Source organism: Odocoileus virginianus, chromosome 1 (assembly GCF_023699985.2).
Source record: "Odocoileus virginianus isolate 20LAN1187 ecotype Illinois chromosome 1, Ovbor_1.2, whole genome shotgun sequence".
Classification (NCBI taxonomy): domain Eukaryota; kingdom Metazoa; phylum Chordata; class Mammalia; order Artiodactyla; family Cervidae; genus Odocoileus; species Odocoileus virginianus.
The window spans coordinates 105,733,668-105,745,844 of record NC_069674.1 but is presented as its reverse complement, the minus strand read 5'-3'; the positions used below and the strand labels follow the sequence as shown (position 1 = coordinate 105,745,844).

Genomic DNA, 12,177 nt, shown 5'->3' with positions numbered 1-12,177 from the left:
CTCAAGTCTCTGAGGCCGATGATCTTTTCGCCTTTCCTGTGTTAAGAAATATTCAGGCTCAAGGACAACTAATACCTCAATATGAAGGCATTGATTTTTCTCACATGCAACAAATGAAAAAGGCTCTAACTATGTACGGCCCTCATTCACATTTTACTAAAGAACTTCTAAATGCTATGGCATCTTCTATTGGAAATTTTATTCCTTATGATTGGTGAATTTTGATAAAAGCTCTTCTTAAACCAGGAGAATATCTTCAGTGGATAATGTGGTTTCATGATGTGGCCAGAGATCGTTCCAATTCTAGTGCTTGAGCTGGTGATCCCCAAAACCCAATTACTTTTGAAATGTTAACCGGTATGGGGTAATTCAATTTGGTGGAAGCTCAGACACAATGCCCTCCTTTGTTGCGTGAGCAATTGAAAGAAGTTTCCCTTGAAGCTTGGGATCGAATTACTCCTCAAGGGGAACCTAAAGGTAGCTACACAAAGATATTACAAGGGCCTAACGAAGCCTATGCTGATTTTTTAGGTAGGCTGGGAGTTACTATCTCCCGTAGTGTTGTTGGAGAGGAAGCCAGAGCACAGTTAGAAAAACTGCTTGCATATGAGAATGCCGATCAGGAATGTCAAAGGGCCATCACTTCGATTTGTAAGACCGGGAATGTTATTATTTGAAGGCTTGTCTCAGCTTAGGATCAGAAATTCAGAAAATGCAAATGTTAGCAGAAGCAATGCCTGCTGCTTTTAAAAAGGGGAATGAAGGATGTTTTGTTTGTGTGGATAAGAGCCATTTAAAAAAGCATTGCCCTAAAAAATGCACAGAAAAAGTAAAACTATTAAAAAACCTCCAGGAGTCTGCCCTCGCTGTCATAAGGGGGGACACTGGGCTAAAGAATGTTGATCTAAATATGATGTTGAGGGAAATCCTATTTCGGGAAACTCAAAGATGGGGACTCCCCGGGTCCCCATCAACAAAAACCAGGGGCAAACTCCATCTTTTCCCTCAAACATCTGGCAGTGCTGCCATCGATATACCAGCCCTAAATGATTTTCTTCTTTTTCCTCAAGCAGTCCCTTCTAGAATACCTACCGGACTTTATGGACCCCTACCCCCACAAACCTTTGGCCTTATACTTGGCCAATCTAGTCTGACTTTTAAGGGAATTACTGTTCACCCTGGTATAACTAATTCAGATTATAAGGGAGAAATTCAAATTATGATGTCATCTCAGATACTATGGCAATTCAAAAAGGGGGACAAAATTGCCCAATTATTTCTTTTACCTTACATTTCTTTAACTCCTCTAATGGTATACAGACAGATGGATTTGGCAGTACAGATCAAAAACAATCCTTATGGACATCAATAGTATCTGAATATGCATGACCAAATATAAATATCAAAATTAATGGCAAAAGATTTTCTGGTCTTCTTGATACTGGATCCTATATTACTATTATTTCCAAACATTTATGGCCCAAATCTTGTCCTATACAGAGAATTTCTTGCCAAATTGCAGGAGTTTCTCAAACCAAAGTACAAGAGGTTTATCAAAGTGTCCAAATATACCAATATATCCAAATATAACGTTGCCAGCCTGCAACATTATGACTTTATGTGATAGATGCACCCCTTTATTTATTAAAAAAATTTTTTTTTCATTTATTTTTATTAGTTGGAGGCTAATTACTTTACAATATTGTAGTGGTTTTTGTCATACATTGACATGAATTAGCCATGGATTTACATGTATTCCCCATCCCGATCCCCCCTCCCACCTCCCTCTCCACCTGATCCCTCTGGGTCTTCCCAGTGCACCAGCCCCGAGCACTTGTCTCATGCACCCAACCTGGACTGGTGATCTGTTTCACCCTAGATAATATACATGTTTCAATGCTGTTCTTTTGAAACATCCCACCCTCGCCTTCTCCCACAGAGTCCAAAATCTGTTCTATACACCTGTGTCTCTTTTTCTGTTTTGCATATAGGGTTATCGTTACCATCTTTCTAAATTCCATATATATGTGTTAGTATACTGTAATGGTCTTTATCTTTCTGGCTTACTTCACTCTGTATAATCGGCTCCAGTTTCATCCATCTAATTAGAACTGATTCAAATGAATTCTTTTCAATGGCTGAGTAATATTCCATGGTGTATATGTACCACAGCTTCCTCATCCATTTGTCTGCAGATGGGCATCTAGGTTGCTTCCATGTCCTGGCTATTATAAACAGTGCTATGATGAACATTGGGGTGCATGTGTCTCTTTCAGATCTGGTTTCCTCAGTGTGTATGCCCAGAAGTGGGATTGCTGGGTCATATGGCAGTTCTATTTCCAGTTTTTTAAGAAATCTCCACACTGTTTTCCATAGCAGCTGTACTAGTTTGCATTCCCACCAACAGTGTAAGAGGGTTCCCTTTTCTCCACACCCTCTCCAGCATTTATTGCTTATAGACTTTTGGATAGCAGCCATCCTGACTGGCGTGTAATGGTACCTCATTGTGGTTTTGATTTGCATTTCTCTGATAATGAGTGATGTTAAGCATCTTTTCATGTGTTTGTTAGCCATCTGTATGTCTTCCTTGGAGAAATGTCTGTTTAGTTCTTTGGCCCATTTTTTGATTGGGTCATTTATTTTTCTGGAGTTGAGCTGGAGGAGTTGCTTGTATATATTTGAGATTAATCCTTTGTCTGTTGCTTCGTTTGCTATTATTTTCTCCCAACCTGAGGGCTGCCTTTTCACCTTGCTTATAGTTTCCTTTGTTGTGCAAAAGCTTTTAAGTTTCATTAGGTCCCATTTGTTTATTTTTGCTTTTGTTTCTAATATTCTGGGATGTGGGTCATAGAGGATCCTGCTGTGATTTATGTCGGAGAGTGTTTTGCCTATGTCCTCCTCTAGGAGTTTTATAGTTTCTGGTCTTACGTTTAGATCTTTAATCCATTTTGAGTTTATTTTTGTGTATGGTGTTAGAAAGTGTTCTAGTTTCATTCTTTTACAGGTGGTTGACCAGTTTTCCCAGCACCACTTGTTAAAGAGGTTGTCTTTTTTCCATTGTATATCCTTGCCTCCTTTGTCGAAGATAAGGTGACCATAGGTTCATGGATTTATCTCTGGGCTTTCTATTCTGTTCCACTGATCTATATTTCTGTCTTTGTGCCAGTACCATACTGTCTTGATGACTGTGGCTTTGAAGTATAGTCTGAAGTCAGGCAGGTGGATTCCTCCAGTTCCATTCTTCTTTCTCAAGATTACTTTGGCTATTCGAGGTTTTTTGTATTTCCATACAAATTGTGAAATTATTTGTTCTAGTTCTGTGAAAAATACCGTTGGTAGCTTGATAGGGATTGCATTGAATCTATAGATTGCTTTGGGTAGTATAGCCATTTTGACAATATTGATTTTTCCAATCCATGAACATGGTATATTTCTCCATCTGTTTGTGTCCTCTTTGATTTCTTTCATCAGTGTTTTATAGTTTTCTATGTATAAGTCTTTTGTTTCTTTAGGTAGATATACTCCTAAGTATTTTATTCTTTTTGTTGCAATGGTGAATGGTATTGTTTCCTTAATTTCTCTTTCTGTTTTCTCATTGTTAGTGTATAGGAATGCAAGGGATTTGTGTGTTAATTTTATATCCTGCCACTTTACTATATTCATTGATTAGCTCTTAGTAATTTTCTGGTAGAGTCTTTCGGGTTTACTATGTAGAGGATCATGTCATCTGCAAACAGAGAGAGTTTCACTTCTTTTCCTATCTGGATTCCTTTTACTTCTTTTTCTGCTCTGATTGCTGTGGCCAACACTTCCAAAACTATGTTGAATAGTAGTGCACCCCTTAATTTAATAGGAAGAGATTTACTTATGCAATGGCAAACTCAAATACATATTACACATTTTTCCTAGGGGCCACTGCTCATTTAACGAACAATACAATTATTAAAATAACTTGGAAAAATGATGAGCCTATTTGGACAAAGCGGTGGCCCCTTACAAAAGAGAAACGAGAGGCTGCTAAGGAACTTACAGATACACAACTGAAATTAACACATTGAGGAATCTTGTTCCCCTTGGAATTCTCCCATTTCTGTAATAAAAACAGAAATCTGGCAAACGGCGTCTCTTAACTGATCCCTGAAAAGTTAGTGCACCTATGAAACCTATGGTGCATTGCAACCAGGAATGCCATCACCCACCACTATGCCTCGAAACTGGCACATTATTATCACAGATTGACAAGACTGCTTTTTACTATACCTTTACACCCTCTAGACTGAGAGAGATTCGCTTTCTCTCTTTCTTATCCTAACCATATCAGGCCTCATAAACAGTATCAATGGACTGTGTTCCCTCAAGGAATGATGAATTCTCCCACCATGTGTCAATATTATGTAGCCAAAGCCCTTGAACCTGTGAGAAAACAAATTTCCTAACTTTCTTGTTATTCATTATATGGATGATATATTGTTTCAGCTCCATCTGTTTTAGAAACTCAGCAGATGTTTGACATAGCTCAACAATGCTTAAAAGCTTCTGGATTAATCATTGCCCCTGAAAAGATTCAAACATCTACACCTCATTATTACTTAGGATTTGTTGTTAGTAGACAACGTATTATTCCCCAACTAACACAGATTCGTGTTGATAAATAATCAACCTTGAATGATTTTCAAAAACTTTTAGGCGATATAAAGTGGATTAGATCCTCTTTAGGCATTGCAAATTATCAACTGACTAATTTATTTAACACTTTAAAAGGAGATCCCGATTTAAATAGCTCTTGTTCACTTTTCCAAGAGGCATGAGAGGAACTCTGTTTAGTACAAAATAAATTGCAAAAGCAGTTTATTACTCGTATTAGACTTGATTTACCTCTAGAGTTATTTACACTCCCCTCTCTCCATTGTCCCACAGGACTCCTTACCCAACAAGAATACCTGATAGAATGGATCTATACCCATTTTAAAGGGACAAGGTCACTTACATCTATCTTGATTTGATCACTCTAATCATTATCAATGGAAGAAATAGAGCTAAGACTCTAACTGGCTCCAATCCTCACAAAATTGTAGTACCTATTAATAAATCTCAATTTGAGAATGCATTACAAACTTCCACCGATTTCCAAATAGCCTTTCTGGAATATTTTGGAGAAATTTCATTTCATTATCCTTCTAACAAGCTCTGGAATTTCTTCAAAAATACTGAATTATTATCTCTCGCATTGTCACATCACAACCTATACCTCAAGCTGAAGTTTTCTATATACATGGGACTAAAAACGCCAAAGCCTCATTCTGGTCTCTCAAAGAATATAAAGTCTTTTATACTAAATTTCACTCTGCTCAACAAAATGAATTAAATGCTCTCATTCAGGTTATTCACCTACATTCTAATCCTATTAATATAGTTTCTGACTCCTTATATTCAGTTTTTGTATTAAGAAATATAGAAACTTCTACCATAAATTCTAATCAATCTCTTATCCAACAACTTTTTCTTGAACTACAATCTATAATTAGGAACTGCACTTCCCCCATTTATATTGCCCATATTCAAGCACATTCTTGTCTTCCTGGCCCTATGGCTCATGGCAATGAACAGGTTGATGAACTTGTCTCTTTTGCTACTCCTGAAGAACAACATGCTCTATTACACAATAATGCTGCCTCATTACAGCAAATTCGGAAAATTCCATACTGACAAGACACAGAAATCATCAATAACTGCTCTACTTGTAGACCCCTACATCTTTGATCCATTGCACAAGTTATCAGTCCTCGAGGATTACAACCCAGTAAACTACGGCAAACGGATGTAACTCATTGCCTTGAACTTTCTCCCTCTTCCTTCTTACATGTCTCAGTCAATGCAAATTCTTCTTTTATATGGACCACACCTCTCCGAGGTGAAGCTACACGACATGTTATAACCCACCTATTAGCTTGCTTTGAAATAGTGGGAACACCTATTTCTGTAACAATGGCCCTGCCTATATTTCTAGGCAATGCAAACAATTTTTACAATCATTTTCTATTAAACATATTACAGGTATTCCTTATAATCCACAAGCACAGGGCATAGTTGAACGAGCACATCACACACTGAAACTACAAACAAAATTTAAAAAGGGGGAATACACAGGAATACTTCTATCTTCCTTATCCAGAGCAGACTTTACTAGATTCCAATGCAATATATTCTTTAATCCTATAACTATTGTTAATACAGCTTTATTTGTTTTAAATTTTTTTAACTTACCGCAAGGAGATATTTTGACAAAAGCAGAAAAACATTTCGAGGCATTGAAGGATACCTCCCTTCCTCTGACCACTTGGTATCAAGACGGGTTGACTAAACAATGGAAATCTGCAAAATTAATATTACAGGGAAAGAGGTATGCTTGTATTTCTCCAGAAGGATGCAATGAAATCAGCTGGCTCCCTCTTCAGAAGATTTGCCCTAGGGGAGCCACTGGCATTCAAGATAGAGAAGAAACGGCAAAATCCCCAGGAGGAGGAGATTCCAGTACAAGCCGTGGCGCTTTAAAAATTTCCAAGAAGCGCCGCACTCGACGTCATTGACCTTATGATCTCCCTACTTGGTGACAGATAAAGACCCTTACTAATCAAGCTGAAAATTGGTTTCTCAACAGGGAATGCCTCGGAATCCTGAAAATATTTTTGTCGCTATGCTTGCTTTGCTTGCTTTTGCTTCCCCCGCTCAGGCTGACTTGATTAACCACATTTATTGGGCTTATATACCTAACCCCCCTTTATTGCAGGTTGTTGAATGGACAGATACAGGACTGGTCGTATCCACTAATGACTCAGTACATATGCCTCCTCCTTGGAGCTTGGAGGGGGCCCTCTCATCCTAAGGAAGAAGGAAGACTAATTAACATTTCTCTAGGCTATGAAATCCTTCCTTTATGAATGGGCCCAGCAGAATTATGTATTAATGTCAGTCGACAAATGTGGGCTTTCGTCCTGCCTCCAAAAAAGAACCTCTGCACATTGCTTGGACTGTTTACTGCCCTGTCCTTTTATGAGAACCATGTCAATGCTACCAAAACTCTAGGAAAAGGACAACAATTGGAATGTAAGGGTTTACTTATAAGGACTTTAAATATACTCCTGTTTATTGGGATAGATGTCCAGCTAAATCAGGGAAATTAATGTTTGTGGCCAATTACACCATTGTTGATTGGGGACCCCATGGTATGTGGTTATCTAACTGCTCAGATGATATTAACAGTACTATGTGTGATTATGTTACTCAAGTAGCATGGAAGGTTACCAACAGTTCAATGGAACACTTCCATGACAAAGGACTCCTTGGCTGGCTTGACGGCAGAATGGCACCTCCTCGCCCTCGAACTGTCCTCAATAAACGGATTGGGCCTGAACAATGGGACATCTGGAAACTTACTGCAAGTACTTGGAACTTGGACTGGATATTTCACAGGGACCAGTTGTAGTCATAGTAACTATTCCTTCCGTTATAATCATTCATATTTTATACAAGCTTGTGTTCCCCTTCCTTTTGTTATGGCCATAGGGAACCTACAATTTAATAAGACTTTACATTCTGTGACTTGTATAGATTGCAAATTGTATACTTGTCTTAATTCCTCTATTTCTCTAAAAAACGAACCCCTTTTGATTCTTTGATCTTTACGTAGTCTGTGGTAGCCAGTAGATCTCCAACGACCCTGGAAAGAGGGTCCCATGGCAGAACTTGCCTCCTGGTTAGTCACTAAATTACTCCAATGATCTAAGCGATTAATTGGATAGCTAATTCTTGGCATTTTGGGGTTAATAGCCATTTGCACCACTGCTGCTGTCACAGGCATTGCTTTACAAACTTCAATTCAAACACAAAACTTTATTCAAAATTGGACTAAAGATGCTCATACTATATGGGCCACTCAGGCTCAGGCAGATGAAGAAGTTCAGGATAAAATTCAGGAATTAGAAACATCCATCCAATGGGTTGGAGATCAATTAATAGATTTACAAAAACAAGTATTATTCAATTGTGATTGGAATTCTACTCAATTTTGTATCACTCCTGTTCGGTTTAACCATAGTGCTTATAATTGGGAACAAATCAAATTTCATTTGCAAGATATACATAATAATGCTTTCTTAAATGTACAATTGTTGCAAAAGGAAATCTTTGAAACCTTCTCTAAGAGTCTGCTCTTTTCCAACAATTTGGAAACCTTAGCTGAACAGCTAACTGATTAATTATCTGGGCTGGACCCTTGAGGATGTTTTCCAAGCATTACACATAATATTGGATCTGGAACTATAATGATGATAACTGTCCTGGTGATTATATTTGTAGTATACTGATGCCTTTCAACTAAAATTGTTCAAACTAAACAAACTCAATTGGTCAGGGCCTTTTTCACAAAAGTATCTACAGTCACCCCCAATGATGAAAAAATAAAAAAGGGGGAATTGTCAGGGGACGTTCAACTTTAAGGGATCCAATATGTTTTCTTCCTTTGTGTGCTGTTTCTCAAGGATTCTCCATTCCTTAGCAGTTCCTGCAAAACAAGAGCGAGCAGAGATGCAAGCAATTCTCAGGACTGAGATCATGAGAAAGCACCTGCTTGGATTCCTTTCAGTGACTCCCTTCAGTGACCTTTTACTTAAAGGTAATCTCTTCAGTTATGCCCCCCTTACTCAGGATATGGAATGTAGTCTGGCCCTTTGAAGATTGTTATCTGCTTGGCTCTGTTTTTGCTCATTTTTTTAAAACTGCCTAAAGCTGCCTTGTATAAGATATATAAGCATGCATTTCTGCAAATAAAGGACCCTTGTTTCATTCGAGACTTGGGCCCCCTGCGTCCTTCTTCTCGTCGACTCCAGTCCCCAGGTCCTGGTCTACGAAGACTGTGACACAGTATTAACAGAGATCACTGGTCACATATCACCATTACAAATATGATAATGTTTGGAATATTGTGAGAATTACAAAAATGTGACACAGAGATGCAAAGTGAGCAAATGCTGTTGGAAAAATGGCACCAACAGACTCACTTGATGCAGGGTTCCCACAAACCTTCAATTTGTAAAAAAAAAAAGAAAAAGAAAAACGAAACAAAAAAAGAACAAACCCACAGAATCAAAAGCAAAAACAGTATCTGTGAAGTACAAAAGGAGGGTGTGCCTGTCAACATAAATTTCCTGGAATGTCCCCAAATCTAAGCAGTATCACAGGGTTCATCTTAACCTTTCTCTCTGACAGCATGAAACCTGACTCTAGCTATCTACCAAAGACCCACTTTTTTGTTCACACCTAGTATACACGTAGGAAGTTTTAAAACTGACAATCCATTTCTGGTGAGAAACACATTTACCAAATAGAGTATAGAAAGCACTTATATACAGTTCTTTTTGTCTTGAATCTTACAGTCTTTGGTCCAAACACTGTTTCCAAGATTATGAAGGTCCAAATTTAGGACCACTCCTGATTTTCTCCATCCACTTAAATGTAGTTATGTCATTTGTCTGTAACACAGATTCACTTGTCACCGTCTGCGCCCCAACCTGGATTTTCCCACCATCATGGTATCTATCGATCTGTGTCTTACTTTGTGTTCAGTAAAGTCTGCTCTCTGTGGTGTACAGTTCTGTGGGTATGACAGAGCATCCTGTGGCCAGCACCGCAGAACCATACACAGCTGCCCCATCTCCCTAATGTTAGTTCACAGGCTCTTTGTCTGCAGCTCTTTCCCTCTCCTCCAATTCCTGGCAGCCACCAACCCACTCCCACTCACATAAATGGAATTGTGCACTATGAGACTTCTGGGTCTGGCTGCTTCCACTGAACAAAATGCATTGAAAATTGACTCGTGAGCTGTATGCTGTGCATGTTCTCTTTCATTGCTGAACAGTATTCCACTACATGGCTCTACTCTAGTATCTTTATCTACTAGATGTTCTCCATTCACCTGTTGAAAGCAACCTTGGTTGTTTCCAGATTTCGAAGATATGAATAGAGCTGTTATGGGCATTCACATATAGGTTTTTGTTGCTCACGAGAGCAGCATTTGCTAGATGAAGGCTCCAGGGTGAGTGGAACCCTCAGGAGTTCTGAGACATGACAGAACTGGTAAGATATATGGCTTTCAGTTCATTAAATGATTCATCATTAAAACAATAAATGCAATGGAGCCATAGAAACTGGGTGAGCTATTTGCTATTTCACTACATGGCGTGTAAATAGAAAAACGTTTATAAACTTTTTTCTTTTCTTTTCCTTTTTTGGCCATGCTACATGGCTTGTGAGATTTTAGTTCCCCTATCAGGGATTGAACCTGGGCCCACGGCAGTGAGCACCTAGTCCCAACAACTGAAACTCTAGTGAATTCCTGCAAAAAAAGCTTTTTTCACTAGCTTTCACATAACATTAAGAGTTAGTACACGTAATTTATATCTTTATTCTCTTAAAAGATGTTTGAGTGAGATTATCAACTATTTCAGCCTGCTATGTTTAAAAGATCTTAAATTTTGAATGTTTCAATCTTTTATTTACATTATTACCCTTCAATTTATACATGAGAATCTATTATTTTTATTGGGGTGCTTTACACATGTTAAAACCATCTTTTAAATAACCTTTATTAGAACGTATTATTTTTAGAATATGGCTCAGTAAAATCTGTTTGCTGATGAGACTCAATTATTTTTCTCAACATTGTCATTATTTGCAACTTCAGATTCAGCATTTAAACTTGATTGTGATTTTGCATGTTTCCACTTCATTAGTCTTTTTTCTTCTAATAATAAAAAAAATCCTTCTTTAAAGGGCAATTTTTGTTGATTCTATTGAAGTGATATATAAAATTGTTAAAATATTTGAAAAATGTCACTTTGATATTATTTTGCCATAACTTAAATTTTTCAATAACTTCTTGATTTTGCTAAGACTAAAATCTCCCATACTTTGCTTTACAATGAATTGTGGATTAGGCAAATATAAGATTAAATGTACAAGGTTAACACCCTCCCAGTGAGGTGATGAAATTCCAGGGAACAAAATATGGGATAATCTCACGGTGGGCACATGTATTTTTCTTATACACTATCTGTCTGTCTCACACTATTCTTCATAACTGGCCACAGTATTTGTTGCAAAATAAAAATATCTCTTTAAGGTTCCATGTGATTCATTCTTATATTTTCTATTCTACTTAATCTTCACAAAATTCTGGTTGTGACTCTCCACTAATGGGCTGCAACCAACAGGCCACTACTCAGCAGTCTACTCACTAACCTGGGCCAGGACACCTGCCTAGTCCTGCTGAGAAACAGGTTCCTTGCTCAGACCATAAGCAAGAATCAATTGCAAATGGTTTAAAGAAATAAATGTAAACAGCAAAATTTTAATTGTTTTAGGAAAAAAGTAAACAAGGATAAAATCCTTATTACTTCTGGACTTGAAAAGATCTATTAAAAATTCCACAGAAAATAACAATATACTGAGGGAAATATCAATGACTTCACTCATATTAAAATTCAAAACTTCAGTTCAGGAAAGGGCACCACAAAATAGAAAAGTCACAGACTGGAAGGATATATCTTGATGCATAGTACCAATAAAGGATTTTTATCCAGAATAACAGACATAAAACTTCTTACAATCAAAAAATAAAAGATAAATAACCCAGATGCAAAACACATGAAAAGGTAAGTTGTACACATGAGCAACTTACACAACTTACAAAAAATATTAGTAACCGTGAAATATTAAAATATTAAAATTATAATGAAGCACAGTTTTGTACTTTTAAATTTGATGTTTAAAATTTGGAAATTCCAAATGTAGGCCACAGAATGCAGCAGTGGGAACTCAAGCATTATTGATGGCTGGTCCACTGGCAAAACTCATTTGGAGAAAAATGTTGCAATGTTAAGAACATAAAGGAGTTCACATCTCTAGATGCAGCAATTATAGACGTAAGGATGCATATATAAAACCCAGAAATATCTTTATAAAGATATAGGGACATTGTTTCCAACTGCAAGAGAAACCAGACAAAAAAGTAAATTACAAGAATGGATGACTAAATGGTAGTATATCCATTCATTGGAAGACTGTGTGTCAGAGAAAGTAAATACCTAGAGAAGCCAGCATGTGTGAGTCTCACAAACACAA

At 37.5% G+C, this 12,177-nt stretch overlaps 1 protein-coding gene across 3 annotated transcripts in view; it reads right to left on the bottom strand.

Annotated features, from left to right (window-relative positions):
• The window catches only part of SPMIP7 (sperm microtubule inner protein 7), a 66,200-nt gene that overhangs the window by 15,578 nt on the left and 38,445 nt on the right, over nt 1-12,177 (bottom strand). For 2 of the 3 annotated variants that reach the window (XM_020905899.2, XM_070471905.1), the window contains exon 6: nt 6,265-6,372. The exons of the other annotated variant lie outside the window; for it this stretch is intronic. In XM_020905899.2, coding sequence (XP_020761558.2) covers nt 6,265-6,372 — 108 coding nt within the window. The remainder of the gene's footprint in view (nt 1-6,264; nt 6,373-12,177) is intronic. 3 annotated transcript variants of the gene reach the window in all.